Source organism: Vicia villosa, linkage group LG5 (assembly GCF_029867415.1).
Source record: "Vicia villosa cultivar HV-30 ecotype Madison, WI linkage group LG5, Vvil1.0, whole genome shotgun sequence".
In the NCBI taxonomy this organism is placed as follows: domain Eukaryota; kingdom Viridiplantae; phylum Streptophyta; class Magnoliopsida; order Fabales; family Fabaceae; genus Vicia; species Vicia villosa.
Genome location: NC_081184.1, coordinates 87,403,106 through 87,425,045, shown reverse-complemented (window position 1 = coordinate 87,425,045; position 21,940 = coordinate 87,403,106). Strand labels below are relative to the sequence as shown.

General features: G+C 37.1%; 3 protein-coding genes across 3 annotated transcripts; 1 reads left to right on the top strand and 2 right to left on the bottom strand.

Moving 5' to 3' along the window:
• Window positions 1-106: 106 nt before the first annotated feature.
• LOC131604962 (uncharacterized) lies at window positions 107-1,351 on the bottom strand. The gene has a single exon (XM_058877370.1). The coding sequence runs from the start codon at window positions 1,349-1,351 to the stop codon at window positions 107-109; it is 1,245 nt and encodes a 414-aa protein (XP_058733353.1).
• Window positions 1,352-9,386: 8,035 nt separating this feature from the next.
• On the top strand, window positions 9,387-11,114 carry LOC131604960 (uncharacterized). The gene is made up of 3 exons (XM_058877369.1): window positions 9,387-9,483; window positions 9,845-10,392; window positions 10,494-11,114. Exons 1-3 carry the CDS (start codon window positions 9,387-9,389, stop codon window positions 11,112-11,114), a joined length of 1,266 nt encoding a protein of 421 aa, XP_058733352.1.
• An 8,541-nt stretch (window positions 11,115-19,655) lies between these two features.
• Window positions 19,656-20,634, bottom strand: LOC131606823 (transcription repressor OFP6-like). The gene has a single exon (XM_058878938.1). The coding sequence runs from the start codon at window positions 20,394-20,396 to the stop codon at window positions 19,863-19,865; it is 534 nt and encodes a 177-aa protein (XP_058734921.1). The 5' UTR covers window positions 20,397-20,634; the 3' UTR covers window positions 19,656-19,862.
• Window positions 20,635-21,940: the final 1,306 nt, after the last annotated feature.

Sequence of the window (21,940 nt, the reverse complement as noted above, 5' to 3'; positions counted from 1 at the left end):
CTTTGGCGTCGTCTTGCATCGTCGGCCAGTAGTAGCCTGCTCGGAGAGCCTTCCGAGCGAGTGATCTTCCTCCTAGATGTTGGGAATTGATTCCTTCATGTATCTCTCAGAGTATGTGGGAGACTGTGCCCTCGTCTATACATTTGAGGAGAGGTATGGAAAATCCTCGCCGGTAGAGGTGATTTTCGACTAAGACGTACGAGTAAGCTCGTCTTCGGATGGTGGAGGCCTCTTTCGGATCGGCGGGCAAGAGGTCACTCGTTAAGTAATTGTATACGGGGGTCATCCAGCAGGATGCGTCCCCAATTGCGCTTACGAGTGAGAGGGAAGATGAAGTCTTGGTACTGGGTTTTAGCAATATCTCCTGGAGTACGGATTTGTTACCTCCCTTCTTTCTTGTGCTCGCCAGTTTTGATAGGACGTCTGCCCGCGTGTTGTGTTCCCTTGGGATGTGTTTTACTTTGGCGCTCCTGAATCGGGCCAGCCTTTCTTTCACGAGGGTCAGGTATTCGGCGAGGGCTTCGCTTTTAACCTGATATTTGCCCGAGATGTGGGATGCAACCAGTTGAGAGTCGGTGAATACCTCAATGTCTTCGGCTTCTAAGTCGTTTGCGAGGCGCAGCCCGGCTAGCAGGGCCTCATATTCTGCTTGGTTGTTGGATGTCGGGAATGATAGTGAAAGGGATACCTCTATGAGGGTTCCTTCTCCATTTTCAAGAATGATCCCTGCTCCGCTGCCGGTTGAGCTTGAAGCACCGTCCACATACAAGGTCCATCTTCGGGTGTTGTTGTTTGTTGTTTCGGGGAAGGCCATTTCGGCCACGAAATCTGCCAAGACCTGGGCTTTAAGGGTTTTTCTTACTTCGTATTTAATGTCGAACTCTGCAAGTTCCAACGACCACCGGAGCATTCTTTCGGCCATGTCGGGGCGTGCAAGTAATTGTTTTACGGGTTGCTCGGTTCGCACGACTATGGTATGTGCTAGGAAATAATGTCTGAGTCTTTGGGTTGCGGTTATTAACGCGAGTCCGACCTTTTCAATCTGTTGATATCTAATCTCGGGGCCCTGGAGTGCTTTGCTAGTGAAGTAAATGAGCTTCTGGCCTTCCGGGATTTCTCGTATCAAGGCCGCGCTGACGGCCTCGGTGGATACGGCGAGATAGAGGTACAAGATTTCTCCAGCTTCCGGCCTAGATAAAACTGGCGGGCTAGATAGGGCCCGCTTGAGGTGGGTAAGGGCGCGTTCGCACTCTTCCGTCCATTCGAATGCAGGTTCTTTGCGTAGGAGTTTGAATAGTGGCAGGGCGTGCTGCGCAGATTTGGCCACGAACCTGGATAGTGACGTGAGCATGCCGTTCAAGGTTTAGATTGACTTCTTTGAATTTGGAGTGGGTAAATCTGAGAAATCCCTGCATTTGTCCGGGTTTGCTTCGATTCCTCTTTCTGTTAAGTAAAAACCGAGGAATTTTCCTGCGCGGACGCCGAATGTGCATTTTTCCGGATTGAATCTCATTTTACACTTTTGGGCTTGCTCGAAAAACTTTTTAAGGTGGGCGGCATGATCGGTTTCCCTTTGGCATTTGACGATCATATCGTCCATATAGACTTCGAGCATATCGCCTATCTATGCTCGAAATACTTTGTTCATCATGCGCTGGTAAGTCGCACCAGCGTTCTTTAGACCGAAGGGCATTACGTTGTAGTAATAATTGCCCGATTCGGTCATGAAGGGCGTATATTTCTTGTCTGTTTTGGCCATGGGTATTTGATTATACCTGGAATATGCGTCCATAAATGAAAGTAATTTAAAATCGGCGGAGTTATCGACTAGTTTATCTATGTTAGGGAGAGGATAAGCATCTTTTGGGCAAGCCCTATTAAGATCGGTGTAGTCAGTGCACATGCTCCATTTTCCATTTGATTTTTTAACAAGTACAACATTGGAGAGCCAAGTAGTGTACTTGGCCTCAGATATAAACTTGGCCTCTAGGAGGTCTTTTACAGCTAGTTCGACCGCAGCCGTTTTTTCTGGTGATTATTTTCTTCTCCTCTGAGCGACGGCCTTGCAGGCAGGGTCGATGGTCAGGTGATGACAAGCCACTTCTGGGTCGAGTCCGGGCATCTCTGCAGCGCTCCAAGCGAATAGGTCGGCATTTTCACGAAGGCAAGCTTTGAGTTGTCTTTTGGCCAGGTCTGGCAGGTCTGATCCGATCTTGACTCCTCTGGTCGGATCTTCTCCGAGGGCCACGAGTTCGAAGTCTCCGTCAGGGATCGGCCGGAGGATCCTTTCTGATGTGCTTGAGTTAATGTTCTGCTCATGTTCTCCCAGAAAACGACTGTCGAGGTCTACAGTGTCGATGCGGGGCATAGATTTGTTGGTTTCTGAGGTAGCGTTGGTCGCTGTCTTCTCTTGGGCTGGTGTCTTTATCGCACTCAGGCCCTTGGCGGAGACCTCAAAACATCTCATGGCCGCTTCGATGTCGCTGTTGAGCGTTGCTACTTGTCATTTGGTCGTATAGTATTTGAGCTTGAGGTGTACGGTTGAGGGGACCGCGATCAGTTCGGCCAGAGTGGGACGTCCGAGGATGCACTGGTATATTGATGGGCAGTCGATGACCAGAAATTGGATTTTCACTGCCCTTGTGGCCTCTGCCGATCCGATCGAGACTATGAGTTCCACGAACCCCCATGGCTTGGTTATCGTGCCATTTAATCCTTATAAATCTGACCCCATGTATAGGGTAAGGTGACTGTCATTCAGCTGTAATGTTTTGAATAGTTGGGCGTACATGATGTCCACTGAACTTCCCTGGTCGACCAATATGCGTCGCACGTCAAAATTAGCTATCCGGGCTCGGATGAGGAGAGGGATGGTCGTGTTAGGTGCTCCTCCGGGCAATTCTTCTTTGTAAAAAGTTATTGAGGAAGGACTGCCTTTGGCGTGGTCGAAGGTTGAGGCTATGCTCGCGTCGGACGAGATTAGTTCGTCAAATTTGCGTTTAACGGATCCGACGGTCAATTTGCCGAATCCTCCGCCGGATATAACCATTGTGGATGGGTAAATTTCCCAGGCGCTGTACGAGGAGTTGGTGGTTGCAGCGCTGGCCCAATCCGGGAGATAAAAATCTTCCGGCCTGGTCACGCTCATGGCCACTTGGATGGCGGGCGTGTCCTCTGCCGGTTTTTCTTCGGCGATTGGTTTAGCCTCTTTGGTAGCCTCCTGCTTTTTTGCGTATTGTTTCAAGTGCCCTTCCCTGATTAATATCTTTATGGCATCTTTAAGGTGGATGCAATCCTCGGTGTTGTGCCCGTGGCCTTTGTGGAATCGGCAGAATTTTGATTTATCCACGTTTGGCCGGGCGGGCATGCTCTTTGGGAACCGGACTTTTCCCGTCTGAAACTCGGCGTTTGCGCATTCGTTCAAGATGCGCTCCCTTGAAGCGTTCAGCGGGGTGTACTCTCGGAACTTCCCCGCAGGGGTTTTGTAATCCTTAGGGTCCCGAGTTTTATCATCTTTCTTTTTGTCAGTTCTCCAACGAGACTCATCTTGGCGTGCATTTTTACTGCTCTCTTCGTGCCTGGAATTGCGAACGGCGCGGGCGGCTTCTTTCTCCTCATATTGAATGTAGGCTTGGGCTTTGAGGAAGAATTCATCCAGAGTGGCCGGTGTTTCAATTCCGACGGCTTTAGCGAAGTCTGAGCGTGGCCGGAGGCCGCGCTCGAGCAAGAATTTCTTCATATGGGCAGTGGTGGATACCTGTACGGCTTCCTTATTGAATCTTTCTATGTACGCCCGTAGAGACTCGTCCTTTCCTTGGATAATGGCTTCCAAGGAGGCTTCTGGCTTGGGGTGTCTTCGGGAGGCCGTGAAATGTCTAGAAAAAAGTTTTCCAAGCACCCTCCATGATGTGATGGACTCGTCCGGCAAACTTTTATACCGGGTCATGGCTCCCTTTCGCAGGGTGGTAGGGAACAAACGGCATTTAATGGCACTGGGCACTCCTCTGTAGTCAAGAAGGGCGTCGATGTTCTCAATATGCTCGTCCGGATCAGTGGTCCTGTCGTAGGTCCCTAGCGCAGGGGGTTTTTCGAGACCGGTTGGCAGGGGAGCCTCAAAGATTGCCTGGGATAGAGGACCATGGCGCTCTTCTTCTTCGTCGCTGGCGGACGGAGAACAAGACCGGCTCTGGCTACGCCTGTGTCGCCTCCGGTTGTCGTGGTGTCTTGCTGGGGGTGATCCAGACTTCCTTTTTAGCCGAGGGGATGGTGAGCGGTGTCGGGAACGCTGCTTGCTCAACCCCTTCTTGGAAGATGGGCCTGTGTTTTCCCTGGGGGAGGGGGAACGAGGGCGTTTCTTGGGGACTACGTCGCGTCGAGAATAAGCTTTGCGATCGGGGAGAGTTTTTGAGCGGCGCCTCTGTTCGAGGGCCCCGATCCGGTCACCTTGCTGCTGTATGAGCGCATTGGTCTGGGCAAGAGCAACTAGAACAGCATTTATGGTCTGGTCTTGAGGAGTTTGTTCTTTGGAGAGGAAAGGGTTGCCCAGAATTTCTTCTTGATTGTCCTTCCCGCTTGTATCTTTGGAACGATGAAATGGATCACCTTGGAGATCTTTTGGAGAAGGGGACGTCGTGATTCCGTCTCGAGGGACGGTGTTTCTGGAAGGAGGAACGACGGAGATGTCATTTTTCTTGAGTATTGCAGCGTCTAAGGAAGAGGAATCTTCGTTATTGCCGGCCATGAGTAATGATTTGATTAAAGTTTTGGTTCCTGGGTTCTTGTGGGAGGCAAGAATGAATCAAGAAAGTGCAAGAAGAGGAACGGGGGAGCTAGGATTCCCACAGACGGCGCCACTGATCTTACCGAGCAGATCAGTTGGCCAACAACAATGAAGGCTTGAAGTTCCGAGCGGTTGAGAGGGGAAAAAGGTGTTGTACCTGCAAGGCACTCCAATGCCAAAGTAAGTATGTATTCCACAAGGTACAACGAAGTAAGAGAGTTTTTGGGGTAAGAAAAAGATTACCTTGCCCTCTGTATGTAGAGGGCTATTTATAGGATGTTTTTGGAACGGATTGGACTCCTCCTTCTAGGTCGGATATTTAGGAAACGCGTGGACTGGTTATTTACCGAGCACGAGGGGTCCTCGTGGTCGGTTACTTGGCAAGTTTGCCCAGTCTGGTCGGATGGAAACCACCACGTGCGCTCTGAAGTGTATTGGGCCGAAGGCGGGAATGGCCCAATTGATTGGATTGGGCCGGTCCAGAACATGTAGCAACTGACTTAAAATTTTAGAGAGTCGCCACCATTATTTTTATCCTAAGGAAAAGGAATTAAATGGATAACCCTAGATTTTCAAAGGTTCTAAACTCACGAGTTAATTAAATAAAGGGAAGGTGTTAAGCACCATTTATTTCCCTTTTACTCAAGGGGACCCCCTATAGGTTTAGGTTTGAGGCGTATTTATTGATTTCTATACAACATGCTTTTATTAGTTTATTTTTATTTATTAATCAAGGGACATTTTTTATACTTATTATGGTACTCTCTAGGGTTTCGAAACCCTATGCCTACGTATCTTCTAGTGCAATGAGGAAGTCAGAGTATCGTAGTTTGATATATTTGATTGGTTGTTTTTATGAGGTTGTGTAACTGCTTTCGAACGCTTCTTTAAAATTCAGCTGGTTTAGAAAATAACATAGTCATTGGCGTAGTGTGAAGATTAATTAGAAAGCAATTATACAATCCTCTTTTTTTAAAGTTTATTGATTTGGTATTAGTGAAAAAAAAGTTTTAGATATTTTGAGATTTTTAATTTATGATAAATAAATTAAAATTTAGTAATTAAATATATGAAAAAAAATATTCAGGGATTGATAAAAAAATAGTTTTAAGTTGCTAAAAAAATATAAATATCCCAAATATTGTTTTTTTTTATGAATTACAACAAATAAATAAATATTAATAATTATAAACATTAGATCAGAATTTTAAAATAAAATAAATTGTTTAGTTAAAAGGGTGTATGGGTGTCAATTTAGAAATATAGGTGTATTGGTAAATAATTAAGCCCAAATGTCAATTTGAACTCAATAAGCTAGGGGGTGTATTAGTTAAAATAAATGTGGATTGAGCCCAGTTGCAAGGGGGTGTAGATTGTATTGTTTTTATCAAAACAAGTACAAGGAGGGGTGTTATTAGAATGGGCATGGCCCAAATAACTCACCTTGATCCGTTTGGATCAGGTGAGACAGGGCATAGGCGTTAACATGCGTCCGCGACTCTTAGAGCGTACGATTGAGATCATAAGGCTCCCAGAGTCTAGCTTTGGGGCGCTAATCATGGTAAAGCTAATGGACAAACGAGATGAAACGTTGACCACGGGTACACGGTAGTGGAGAGACACAGGATTTCACAACAATGAAAAACGTGGGAGGAAGTATTTTATTTCGTTTCTTTTAATTTTAATTTCATTTTCTCACCATCTTTATCTCTCTTCCCTACAGATTTCTCTCTCACTCTTTCTTATCCTCTCAACCCGACGCTCTCCTCTCTGCCTTCTAACCACCACCAATCGCCCCCTAAACCCAGGTTTCTGGTTGAAGCATAACCGGAACCTTCAACCCTTCATACCCCTCAACCCAAAATCCCCAGATCGGATGAAGATCTTCAAGTGATCTTCATCCCGAACTCAGATTTGTTCCAAACCTTCAACCCAAGCCAATAACCCTAATCCTAAACATTCAACCAAACCCAAAACCTTCAATCATTTTCTAGAAACGATGAAGATGAACCTTAACCCTATGAATACATGAACCCTAACTTCAACCATTTTCCAGAAATGGTGAAATCGGCTACCCTCAAACACCATCCCAAGCAAAAATCATCACAATAAACATCAATCATTACAAACCATCCTAAAATCTAAGTAGATTTAGGCTTACTTGAATCTTATGGTGATTCCCTTCGTGAGTTCCTTTATGATTCTTTTCAATCCTTCTTCTAATTCTCTTTTCTCTCTCTGGTTTCCAGGTACAAATGGATGGGTCCAAGCTTAGGGAAATTAGGATTCTAATGATGAACCCTAATCCTCTTTTGATGACAAGCTTTACTGGAGGGGAATGGTTTGTGATTAGCTCAAGAGATTCGCCAAGGGTTCCAGAATCCCTTTTTTTTATATTTTTCCTTCTGATTTATAGTATTAGGTTTAGAAATGGATTAGGAAATTTTATGTTGATTTGTAGTTAAGAATCTGTAATTGATTCAATTTGATTAGGGATTTGATTTGATTCTATTGTTAGAAGTTAGAGATTGATCTAGATTTACAAACTAGGGTTTCTGTATCTGTTATGAATCTTGTAACGCCCGTTTTTATTTCAATTATCTACTTTATTGTATGTTGTGTGATTTATATGTTAATTATGTGATTAATTAGTTTTATGTTATTTTATTGGGAATTAGTAGTAATGGCATAGTTAGACTATTAGCTATTGGGCCTAATTTAGTGTTAGTGTTAGTAAGTGAGAGGTTCTAATTAGAGCCCATTAGTAATAATAAGTTAGTAAGTTCAACAAAACAAGGGAAATTGAGAAAATAGAAAATTAGAAGATCATTTGTTGAAAGAAGGGAAGAGGAGAGAAAGCTAGGTCAAATCCAAATTAGAATATAGAGTTGTCTTCAATCCAAATTCCAAGGTAAGGGTGATATTCTTTCATGATAAGGGATTGTATGATGATAGATTATGGTGGGGTTTTGATTATATGCTTAGTACCCATGGTTGTGACTTTGAAATTGTTAGGGTTTATGCTAGATTCTATGAGTTTATGTTCTAAATATATTTTTGATAATGATTGTTGTTAATGAATGTTCAATACTGGTTATATGTGCTTTTAATTGATGTTTGGAAGTGATTATGGCATAGTTGAATGGTTTTCACAGAACAGAGTTTGCTGTCATTTTCTGCAAAATTGCACGCCCGCCGAGCGACCCCTGGTCCGCTAAGCGAAGTCTGGGAAGAAATTTTTGAAAATCGCGAGTCCGCTAAGCGGGAATGGTCTGCTAAGCGAGATTGTGAAAGTGTGCGCTACTGTTTTTAGTTATGCAAAGCGCGCTTGAAGCCCGCTAAGCGAACTTTGCTGGCAAAAACTTTTTGAAACTTCTATTTGTTGTATCTTTTGATCCGTAACTCCTTTTTACCCACCGTTTGAAGCTCCGTAAAGCTGAAATTAATGTCTATCTAATGAAAATTATTTGAATGGATTTTGCAAACTTTTCTTGAATTTTATTCTCCCTATTTGGTGATGTATTGTGAAGTTGAATAATTATGTATGTTTGTATATCGTAAAGAGGTGATTGAGAAGTGTTGAATTACTCTAATAGAAATAATATTGTTGTTGCCATTGAAATCTTGGCATTGATTCGATGTTGATGAGAAGATGTTGTTGTGTATTGTGAATGTTGTATTTTATGGATGTGCATCATTGAGTTGCATCCATTGCATAGTTTGAGACGGCCTGAAAATGGAAACCATGACGATGGCCTAAAAACGGCAAAGTGACAATGGCCCAAATGGCAAATTTTTGAGACGGGAGTTTTACTCCAACTGGTACCACATGCATATGCATAATGTTGAGTCTCATATTAAGTTGCGTTTGATTGTTGTGGTGATTATGAAGTGAATGTTGTAACTGTTGATGACTTAGTTGTGAATTTGAATATGTTATTATGATTGATTAATAACATTGTCGTTGTGACACAAGCTGCTTTGAGATGAGAAGTGGTGAATAGTGTATGATCTTATTTTCTCTATAAGTATTATCATTAGTTTCTTTATACTGTTTGAAATCTCACCCCTTCTGTTTGAATGTTACCCTTTGTTGGTAACATGCAGGTAACGAAGATGAGTAGCCGTTTATCGTTAGTAGCTCGAGTTGGTGTCTTTTGCTCTGATACGTAGCACTCAGGGGGATTGACGTGTAGTTGCTTTGTTATGTTTTGAGTTTAACTCTTGTGTTGTTTTATGAAGACGATTTGTTTAGTTGTTGTCATGTTGACAAAGATGTTATTATATGAAGTTTATGAGTTTATGATTCCGCTGCATTGTTTTAAAGTTGATTTGGTTATAAGTTCTCCCTATTAATATATGTTATGTATCTGTTTAATGATCTGAGATATGTGATTGTTTAAAGTTGTAATGTGACACCTCATGATTGTTTGGAATTTTTCAATCTGATTTTGTTATTAAATCAATGGGTAGATTTGGGGTGTTACATTAGTGGTATCAGAGTATGTCGGTTCGTCCGACCAAGTTGTTAAGTCATAGTGTGGTCTAGAAATCAAGTATTGTTATTTATTTCTTATTGCTCTTTGTGTTGTAGTGACGAGTTGAGATGACCGAAAGGAATGATACTGCAATTGCTGCTGCTTTGAAAGTAATGGTTCAAGCTTTGCTGAATCAGCCGAATGCTAAAGAGAATGCTAGATCTCGTAGCTTTGCGACTTTCTAGAGGGAGAGTCTGCCTACCTTCAAGGGTACGTATAATCCGGATGGCGCTTTGACTTAGTTGAAGGAGATGGAAAAAAATATTTCGTGTGATGGATTGCACTCTAGCGTAGAAGGTTCGGTATGGGACTCATATGCTAGCAGTTGAGACTAATGACTGATGGCTAGAGACTCGTCAGATATTGGAGGCTGCAGGTGAGGAGATCACTTGGGTTGTGTTCCGTAGGGAGTTTTTGAGGAAGTACTATCCTGAAGATGTTCGGGATAAGAAGGAGATTGAATTCCTCGAGTTGAAGCAAGGAAATAAGTCGGTTGTTGAGTATGCTGCTAAGTTTGTTGAGTTAGCCAAGTTTTATCCGCATTATAATGAACCGACTGCTGAATTTTCTAAGTGCATTAAGTTTGAGAATAAATTGCGTTCTGAGATCAAGAAAGCGGTTGGCTACCATAAAATTCGTGTCTTTGCGGATTTGGTTGATTGTTGTCGCTTTTATGAGGAGGATAGTAATGGTCACTATAAGATGGTTTTTGAGAGGAAGGGCAAGAGCCAACAGAATCGTGGCAAGCCGTATGATGGTCCTGCTGGGAAAGGTAAGCAGAAAGCTACTGAGGGCAAGAGAACTACTGGGGGAGATGCTCCTGCTGGTATTGTGTGCTTCAAGTGTGGCAAAACTGGTCATAAGAGCACTGTGTGTACTGTTGAAGCGAAAAGGTGTTTCCATTGTGGGAAGTTTGGACATGCGGCATCTAAATGCCAGCATAAGGAGATGGTTTGTTTCAACTGCGGTGAAGAGGGGCACATTGGTAGCAAGTGCTTGAAACCAAAGAAGGAACAAGCTAGTGGAAAGGTGTTCGCCTTGTCGGGAATTCAGACCACTAGTGAGGATGCACTCGTCAGAGTTTCATTAATAGCACTCCTTTAATTACTATTATTGATACTGGTGCTACTCATTGCTTTATTGCTGCTGATTATGTTGAAAGATTGGGTCTTAAGTTGTCTTCTATCAATGGAGAGATGGTCGTCGATACTCCAGCTAAGGGATCAGTGACTACTTCTCTTGTGTGTTTAAAGTGTCCCATGTCAATTTTCGACAGAGACTTTGTTGTTGATTTTATTTGCTTGTCGTTAAGAGGATTGGATGTGATCTTAGGTATGAACTGGTTAGAGTATAACCATGTTCGTATTAATTGTTATGATAAGTCGGTGAGATTCTCTACTCCTGAAGAGGAAAGTGTTGAATTATTATCTGCTAGACAGTTGCGCATGTTAATGAAAGAAGAAGTGCAAGTGTTCGTGTTGGTGGCATCATTGTTTATTGAGAATCAAGCTATAATAGATGAGTTGCAGGTGGTGCGAGCATTTCCTAAAGTTTTCCCTGATGAAATTCCTAATGTACCGCCAGAGAGAGAAGTTGAATTTTCTATTTACCTTATACCTGGTACTAGACATGTGTTTATGGCACCGTACAAGATGTCTGCATTAGAATTGTTAGAATTGAAGAAGCAATTGGAGGAGCTACTTGAGAAGAAGTTTGCCAGACCCCGGTGTATCATTGTGGGGAGCTCCAGTGTTGTTAGTCAAGAAGAAATATGGGAGTATGAGACTTTATATTGATTGCAGGCAGTTGAATAAGGTAACTAACAAGAGCAAGTATCCACTTCCAAGAATAGATGAATTGATGGATCAATTGGTTGGTGCTTGTGTGTTTAGCAAGACTGATCTGAGGTCGGGTTACCATCAGATTAAAGTGAAAGATGAGGATATGCAGAAGACGGATTTCAGAACATGTTATGGACATTATGAATATTATGTGATGCCCTTCGGTCTTACTAATGCACCGGGATTATTTATGGAGTACATGAACCTTATTTTTCATGAGTATCTGGATCGGTTTGTGGTGGTGTTCATTAATGATATTTTGATTTACTCTAAGTTAGAAATAGAGAATGCTGAACATTAGAAACTAGTGTTGCAAGTTTTGAAAGAGAAGAAGTTGTATGCGAAGTTGTCCAAGTGTGAATTGTGGTTGAAAGAAGTCAGTTTTTTTGGTCATGTTATTTCAGGTGATGGCATTGCTGTAGATCCATCTAAAGTAGATGCTGTGTTGCGATGGAAAACTCCAAAGTCGGCTACCGAGATTAGAAGCTTTTTGAGATTAGCCGGTTATTATAGAAGGTTTATAGAAGGATTTTTTACGTTGGAACTTCCGTTGACTATGTTGACTTGTAAGGGTAAGGCTTTTATGTGGGACATTCAATGTGAAGAAAGTTTTACTAAGTTGAAGAAAAGATTGACGTCGGCTCTGATTTTAATATTGCCTAATCCAGAAGAATCTTTTGTGGTATATTGTGATGCTTCTAAGATGGGTTTAGGAGGTGTGCTTATGTACAATGATAAAGTTGTTTTTTATGCGTCAAGGAAGTTGAGAATTCATGAGAAGAACTATCCTACACATGATTTAGAACTTGCTGCAGTTGTGTTTGTACTGAAGTTTTGGAGGCATTATCTTTATGGTTCTAGATTTGAAGCATTTAGTGACCATAAGAGTTTGAAGTATTTTTTTGATCAGAAGGAACTAAATATGAGACAACGAAGGTGGTTAGAATTGTTGAAAGACTATTACTTCGGTTTGAATTATCATCCAGGAAAAGCTAATGTTATGGCCGATGCTTTAAGCCGAAAGACTTTGCATATGTCGGCAATGATGGTTAAGGAATTAGAATTGATTGAGCAATTCAGAGATATGAGTTTGGTCTGTGAGGTAACACAGAAGAGTGTTAGGTTGGGTATGCTAAAGATTAATAATGATTTTCTGGATAGTATCAGAGAAGCTTAGAAGTTAGATGTGAAGTTAGTAGATTCGATGTTTGGAACCGATCAACCTGAGAATAGTGACTTCAAGTTGGATGCGCAAGGTGTGTTAAAATTCCGTAATAGAATTTTCATTTCTGATGATGTGGATATGAAGAGAGCGATTCTTGAAGAAGATCGCAGAAGTAATTTGAGTATCCATCCAGGAGCTACTAAAATGTACCAAGATTTGAAGAATTTGTTTTGTTGGCCTGGAATGAAGAGTGATATAACATAGTTTGTGTATGCAAGTTTGACTTGTCATAAATCAAAAGTTGAGCATCAGAAGCCTGCAGGGTTAATGCAACCGTTAGAAGTTCCGGAATGGAAATGGGATAGTATTTCATGGATTTTGTGATGGGCTTACCTAATACTTCAAGAGGACATGATTCAATTTGGGTGATCGTTGATAGGCTTATGAAGTCGGCTCATTTTATTCCTATTAACATCACTTATCCAGTTTCGAATTTGGCAGATATTTATACTAATGTGATTGCAAGGCTGCATGGTGTTCCTTTTTGTATTGTTTCGGATAGAGTTCCGAGGTTTACTTATGATTTTTGGAAAAGTTTGCAAGGAACACTAGGTTCTAAGTTGAGGTTGAGTTCAGCGTATCATCCTCAAACAGATGGTCAGACAAAGAGGACTATTCAGTTATTGGAGGATTTGTTGAGATCTTGTGTTCTTGAGCAGGGAGGTTCGGGGGATACTTATCTTCCATTGATCGAGATCACTTACAACAATAGTTACCATTCTAGAATTGGAATGGCGCCTTTTGAAGCGTTGTATGGTCGGAGGTGTAGGACTCTATTGTGTTGGCATGAATATGGAGAGATTGTAGTACTTGGACCGGAGATGGTTCGAGAGACTACTGAGAAAGTGAAGTTGATTCGAGAGAAGATGAAGACTTCTCAAAGTAGACAGAAAAGTTACCATGATAAACGGAGGAAGGATTTGGAATTTGAGGCTGGTAATCATGTGTTTTTGAGAGTCACGCCGGTGACCGGTGTGGGGCGAGCCTTGAAGTCTAAGAAGCTTACTCCTTGTTTTATTGGTCTGATTTTGGAAAAGGTTGGAAATGTGGTGTATAGGGTGGCGTTACCGCCAAATACTTCGAATTTGCATGACGTGTTTACAAACAAAACGGGGAATTATTCAAACGGTATTAACAAAAAGTCTCGATAAGTGCCACAAAACATATATACAAAATAACGATATTTTGGAACTTATCAAACTCTCCCTAACTTAAACCTGTTTGTCTTAAAAAAGGCCAAACACTCAAAGAATCAAAAGTAAAAATCCAAAGAATCAAGAATCAACACAGTTTAGAAAAACGAAACAATTGCACGGTTTAAACCAAAAACACACAAACAAAGTAAAAACTTAAATTCAACCAACATTAATGTGTGAATACTTTCTACTTTCTAAGGCAAGGTAAAAACTCATACATCAACACAAAGTTAAGGGTTCAATAAAACAAATAATCAACATCCATGCAAAAAATGAGAACCAAACATTCATAGCAAGCATTAAGCAAAAACAACATGGACATTGACAAAAAGGCTCAACAGGGATAACAAAAGATCACTCACTAACAAGGTGAATTGACTATTTTGCTATGGTTGTTGTTCTCAAAATCAAACAAATGCCTTGATCACTTTCATGCTTTCGCAAAATCAATACAAACAACAGATTAAACATAATAAAATTCAGTTAAAATAAGAATTGTCGGTCTCCTGCATATATGAACAATGGAAAGCTTCCTCACAAATGGTGGAAAAAGGGAACTAAAGTGATTCATATCATGAACAAGTAATGCTAAAAGAATGAATGTCATGATTATTGTACAAATGACAAGTTTCCTAATCATGTTATGCTATAGAAAACGATAAACGAGTACCTTGCACGTACAACTTTGAACACTATCATTACCACACAATTGGCATGTTGAAACAATCAAAATCGTAGAAATACCAAATGCTAATTCAAGCGATCGGACCAAAATTTGAATCCAAACAACAACAAGAAGAATTAAACATAATACTATTAATTACTACTAAATGGCCTAGGTAAAAGTGGGAAAACGGAGGAGAGACAAATGAACAAATAAAAATAATTCACTGGCCAAAATCTACTGGGCGCGCGATGCGCCCTCAAGACCGCGCGACGTGTCCTATGTTCTACCAAACCAAGCACTTCATCTCCCAGGCTGCGCGACGCGTCCTCTTTGCGTGCGACGCGTGCTACACTAGATAAACAAAAACCAGTGCAGCAAAATAGAAACCCAGAGCAACCTCCACTTATCACCTACACTGCTCATTTACAGAAAAACAGAAAAATAAAACTGTTGGGGTGCCTCCTAACAAGCGCTTGTTTGACGTCGTAAGCTCGACGCCTTTATTGTACTCGGGTAGTAATTTCCTCCACGACACGTCAATGTTTTCGCCTCAACGCAACCTAAAGAAAATGTCCTAACTACACACAAACAAACATTACAAAACAAGATAATCTACAATAATATGTAAACAACATGTATTAACAAACACGTAACGATAAGTAAAACAACAATTTTTACAAAAGTTTGGTGAAATTAACTAAACAAGTTGAAAAGTGAAGATTGGAAATTAAGGAACTATCCGAGTTCAACTTGTTTTATAAGTCCACCAAACAAAATTAAAACATGTACCTATACAATCAACTATACAAAAGTATACAAGTATAAGGAAATTCACAAATATACGATATTCACAAAACTCAAAAACAAAGCAACTATCACAATGCGAATTCTATAGAAACACCAATCTCCGGCAACGGCGCCATTTTGTTGGAGCGGTAAAGCAGCAAGCAACAAAAGTTTTTGAAGTATTTATCCGGGAAATTATCGTGTCCAGAGAGATTAGTGCTACTGAATTGCCGTTCGACAGAGTCTTAGTTATGAGTTTGGATTAAATGGGTTTTAATTAAACAAGAAAAATATAACATATGAACTTAAAAAAAATTCCTTCTTGATAGAGAATAACTTATCTGGTTTGAATCTAAACTACTTCTCACAAACTTAGATTTATCACTCCGCCGCACTCATTCTACAATACTCATCAGAACCACCACATATCCCTCACATCAATGTCCATTTCTGCAACACCGACGAGAGTTCAACTATATTGCTCTTTCGACGATGTCTCAACCATCGAACAACACAGAGACATTAAACTTAGATATTATGTGGATGTTAACCCTAATCCTATCTCTAGAATCTAAGCTAACAGATATCCCCTAATCAAGATTTATGATGTCTATTTCTACAACAACACAAATCCAAAGCATTTAAGCAAAAAGATCAAGGAAACACCGATTAAGATCTGTAAAGCAAACTTTATACAACTAGTAGAAAGAGTAATAAACATCCATAAAGCTGAAATCAATGTCTAACTGATGAAAATGATTTGAATGGCTTTTGAAAAATTTTATTGAGTTGTATTCTCCCTATTTGGTGATATATTGTGAAGTTGAATAATTATGTATAATTGTATATCGTAAAGAAGTGATTGAGAAGTGTTGAATTACTCTAATAGTAATGATATTGTTGTTGCCATTGAAATCATGGCATTCAGTCAATGTTGATGAGACGATGTTGTTGTGTATTATGAATATTTTATTTTGTGGATGTGCATCATTGAGTCGCATCCATTGGATAGTTTGAGACGGTCTGAAAATGGCAACCACGACGATGGCCTAAAAACGGAAAAGTGACGATGGCCCAAATGGAAAAGAGTTCCTTTATACTGTTTGATATCTCACCCCTTCAGTTTGAATGTTACCCTTTGTTGGTAACGTGCAAGTAACGAAGATGAGTAGTCGTTTGCCGTTAGTAGCTCGAGTTGGTGTCTTTTTCTCTGATACGTAGCACTCGAGGGGATTGAAGCTTTGTTGCTTTGTTATGTTTTGAGTTTAATTTTTGTGTTGTTTTATGAAGACGATTTGTTTAGTTGTTGTCATGTTGACAAAGATGTTATTATATGAAGTTTATGAGTTTATGATTCCGCTGCATTGTTTTAAAGTTGATTTGGTTATGAGTTCTCCCTATTAATATATGCTATGTATCTGTTTAATGAGCTGAGATATGTGATTGTTTAAAGTTGTAATGTGACACCTCATGATTGTTTGGAATTTTGCACTCTGATTTTGTTATTAAACCGTTGGGTAGATTTGGGGTGTTACAAATGTGACCGAAAATACATTTGTATTCATAATTTAATCATTGAAAATATTTTAATTTTTGATTCAATAATGATTTTATTCCTTATTTGATTTTGTTTGAAGATTTGGAAATTAGGCCCTAAGGTTTGCTTGGTGAAGAAGAAGATGGGCGCCGCTATCATTAGGGTTACAAAACTCCCTTGTTGACTTTAGTCAAAACTCCCACAATAATAATAAAATAATATAATATAATAAAAAGTTAATAATATAGGAATAATAATAAATAATAATGGTAATACACATTTAGTTGACTTCGGTCAACTCTTCTAATAATGGGTAAAAAGTGAATATTGATATGGGTCAAACCTCAGATTATTCAGACCTAATTTTTACAACACAACCCCCATATAATTTGATTCAGCAAATTTCAAATGGGCTTCGTGTGGCCCAATGAGAAGTATCAATTTATATAAACCACACTCACTTTTAAATGAATTCTTAAAAAACTAAATGAGCTTTTAGTTTAAAGAAAAATGAGATGATAAAAAAAAAAGAATACAAATAAAAACCAAATTGATTTTGTTGCACCTAGGGTATTTAATTGAATATTAGCAAGTTTGAACATTCCATTTGACATACGTCAACCTAAACAATAATTAGAATAAAAAAACACCTGCTTAACCTAAATAGTTAATTTAGAATTAAGCTATAAATAAACAATAGATTAATATTTAAAACTAAATGTTAGTGAAAGACTTAAGAACAAAACCATGAAAATTAGTACGACTAAATAAGACAGGCAAATTTGGGGTATGAAAACTTGCAAGAAGCACTCTCACGAAAGAGGTCACAATGTAAAGCATCTGAATTTAAAAATAAAAACAAAACTCAAAATCATTGCACAATTTCTCGTGAATATGCATTTATAATAAGAGATTGAATCAACGATGAACCTTAAGATTCTTTTAGATCTTCTTTGAGCCCTAGAATCTCCTACTTCCTTTCCTTAGCCTGAGACACAAAGCACAAAATAACAAAGATCTTATGAAAAGTGATTTGAATTTCAGAAGATAAGAAAGGAGCGTAGGTTTGAACTATTCGTTTCCAACAGAGATGAGTTTCTGATTGAGAGGTAGAATCAGATGCTTCCTTTATGATTGAAGAGTTCTTTGTGGTTTGACAAATTTGAAGCAGAGAGAGAAGAGAACTAACAATGTTAAATGGCGATGGAGGTAGAATGAGAGATCTAGTTTTTTTGGAGGAGAGAGAGAGAGAGAGAGAGAGAGAGAGGAAATGAGAAAATAATGGTTGATGATTAGGAATTGGGAGAAGAGAAAATATAATTGAAGGGTTTGCATTGAGAATAGGAAAGGAGCATTGAGAATAGGGAGTGGAATTGCTGCGGACAGTGAAAAGTCGGAAGCGTGAAAGAAAACAATTATTTGGTAGATTTGGTTATTTGTATGAAAATTTCTTTACCCACCTCCCTCTTTTCTTGGTCACCTCTGGTGAAAAACCCAAAATATCCTCACTTCGGAAATGCATTTCCGAAACGCTTATTTTTTTTTCAAAATTTGTCTTATTTCGGAAATACACTTCCGAAAATACGAAAAAAAGGTGTTTTCGGAGATGCATTTCCGAAAACACCCCCTTTTTTGGGTTTTCGGAAATGCATTTCCGAAAACACCTTTTTTTTGGGATGGGGGTGTCTTCGGATATACACTTCCGATTTTTTTTGGGAGGGGGTGTCTTCGGATATACACTTCCGAAATATTCCAAGACCAAATTGGTCTTGAAATGTTTCGGATATACACTTCCGAAAGAATTCAATAATTATTAAAAAATTAAAATCAAGGTGAATCAATACAATTAATAGGTATAAAATCAAGGTGAATCAATACAATTAATAGGTATAAAATTTCCTAAACAATTTTGAAGTTAAAAATTATTTTACTAACTTATATAAATCAAAAACATCTTAATTTCATAAGTAAATTTTGAATTATTTAAAATTAAATATAATATATAAATATAAATATAATATATATATTATAAATTAAAACACTCATTGTTTTAATTTTTATAATTATTATATAAATGTATAAATATATTTATAATTAATATATGATAATTATTATATAAATATATAATATTTTTTATAAATATATAATAATTATTATAATTATTATATAAATATATAAATTAAAACACTCTTTTTTTTAATTATTTTTGTAAATATATAAATATATAATAATTATTATAAATATATAAATATATAAATAAAAAATTATAACTCATTTTGTAAGTGAAGTTATTTTAATTATTTTAATTAAAATTATTTTAAATTTTAAAATATGAATTAAAATAGAAATATATAATAATTATTATTCATAACTCATAAATTATATAAAAATATATAATTATTATTATTCATTACTCATAAATTATATCAAATTTATGATAATTGAATTAATTAATATCCTAAAATTAATTTTTGGGATTTTTTTAGATTTTTTTTTATTGTTTCGGAGATTCATCTCCGAATTAGTCAAAATCCCAATTTTTAGGATTTTTTCGGAAATGCACTTCCGAAATCTGGAAAAATTTAGAAAAAAAAAATATTTCGGAAATGCATTTCCGAAGCGGGGTAAAATGGAGTTTTCGCTGGGGGTGACCCCATAGGGAGGTGGGTAAAGAAAAAATCATTTGTATTTGTTCATGCTATTAAGTAATGAGAGAAAAGAAAATAATAAAAAAAAAAAATAAAATACAATTAAGGGGAGTTGTCATCTATAAGAGAGTTAAAAATAGAAGAAGAGATGCAGGCTGGCCAAATGGCAAAGTTACCAAAATATTTATTTTACTTTACTATATTATATGATGCGTGTAAAATTTGTGAGTTAATTGTCACTAATAAATATTTATTAAAATTTAATTTTTATTTTAATTATTTACTAAGTAATAAAGCTATATGTGTAAATGATTGTGATGCACACTGTATAGCAATCGATCTCTATCGTATATAGCTCATTTTTTATCCTTGGTTATGTGAGAAATAAAAATGTTAATAAAAAAATATTAAATATTTTTAGAATATGAAGTACTCACCACCTAGAATTCATTCATATAGAAAGTGAATATTACATAAATGCTTGTGCTGAACTTGCAATTTAAATAAATGAAAGGACACATTAATAAAATCTGCAAATAAACACAGCCATATCTATATTGTTGTCCATTTTAAATTCAAACACTGAACATGGACAAACTATATTTATTTTTTTACGTCTGTAATTTTCGTTGATAATTCAACCTTCATTCGAAAGATTTGGTAGCAATACTACAAACCTTATCAGGAAAAGCTTCATGACAGATTTCATTGAAGACTTTAGCAATCACACGATGATAACATGATTCATTGAGATGAAGAAAACACCGGAGAAGATCTTGAAGATCGTCTTCGGAATCGATCTCATTCTCAAAAATCATTTGAAGCATAGAGTGTTTGAAATCATGATAAGGATCTTCAGAGTCCTTCTCGACAGCCACAGTGTTCATTAACGGACTCTGCTTGGGTGCGGAGTAGTTGTTATTTGTATCGGCCTCTGAGAACGTGGTGGTTGAGAATTCTTCGCTGTCGTTGACGCTGCAAACGGCACCGTTTCGGTCGCCGGAGGTTGTAGTAGAAGAAGTTTTGCTACTTGGATTTGTGATCTTGATATGGTTGATGGAGGTTTTTGGTTTTAGGGTTGGTTCGTGGACTTGAATGGCTTTTGGTTTTACGCATGATCCACAACTTCCGTTTGTTGTGAAAATTGTTCTCATGATGTTTTTCTTGTTGGAAGACATTATAGAAGAAAAAAAACCATGTAAATCACACACAAAAATTTGTTGGTTATTTATATATAATAATAAGATATGGTGAAAACAAAAGATAGGTGACAATGATTTTTGAATTTTGGTTATGAGAATCGAAAGTACAAGAAAAAAGATGGATATGTTAAGGTAGAAGGTGGTGTTTGGTGGGATTCCTTTTCGAACTAACTATGTGATGATGAGGTGAGGTCTATATATACATAAATAAATGATGGTAGAAAACGGATAGGGAGGGATTAAATTAGTGTGAGTTGGATTGAAGATGTAAGAAAATTGGGATAACTATTGCATTTATCGCAATTACACATTTAATAAAATTGGGATCAAAAGCTTAAATATTAAGTTAAATATTATTTAAATAAAAATTGTTTATAATTATTTTTAGTAAAAGTTAAAAATTAAATTTAAATTTAGACTATTCAATTTTAATTCAATGATTAAAAATATACTGAATGTATGAACGCAATAAATGTGTGACAGTTGTAGTTCTGATTTTATAAAATTGATATTGATATCATGAAAAAGTTTTAAAAAATGTCATCAATATTCATTTATATAAAAATTTGTCTTAAAGCTAAATAAGTATTTTTAATTTTAAATGTGTAATTAATTTTCTTTTATAATTAGCATTTTTCTATTTGCATCATTTTTATGTTTATACCTTTTGTTATAATTGTGGATATATAAATATATGATGATAATAATAATAATAATAATAAATTAAAAATATTTTTCTCTTTTATATGAATAAAAAAATTATGAGTGTAATGGATTGGTTTAATTTGATTTTGCAGAAAAAAATTAAATTTGAACTTATAAACAATAGTTGATTTGATTTAATTCGGTGTTTGCTTTTTTGTTAGATGAATTTAATTAAAATACACCGACGGTGTAATGAAATTTTACACTGTCAGTAAATCACAACCGTTAATTTGTTGGAAGTGTTTGACTTTTATTTTAATTTAAAGTAATATAATTGTGTAATTGTAATGCATTGATAGTGTAAAAAATTTTACACTGACATTGCATAACAATTAAACTCTAGGAATATAAACTAAATTAATGTTTAACATGTTGATTTAGTTTAGTACAATCGAGTTTATAATGTTTAAAATTAAAAAATATATATTTATAATGTAAAATAATCAATTTTTATTTAAACATTATAATTTCATATATTATTAAAACAACTACATAAGTTAATGTAATAATAATAATAATAGCAATAATAATAATAGCAATAATAATAATTAAATAATATCTATATTAATTAAATACTACATGAGCTTGCCATATCAAAGATAACACAACTAACAAAATATATTCTTTATTTCATTTTAAATGTTATATTAGCAGAAAAATACTAATTTTTTTGAAAAATAAAGAAATAAATTTTACACATTATTAATATAAATTTTTAAATAATATTTATTACTATTTATAATAATCAAAATAGATAAGAGAAAATAATAAATAAATAATATATTAAAAGTAATAAAATTTAAGTAAACTTTTTG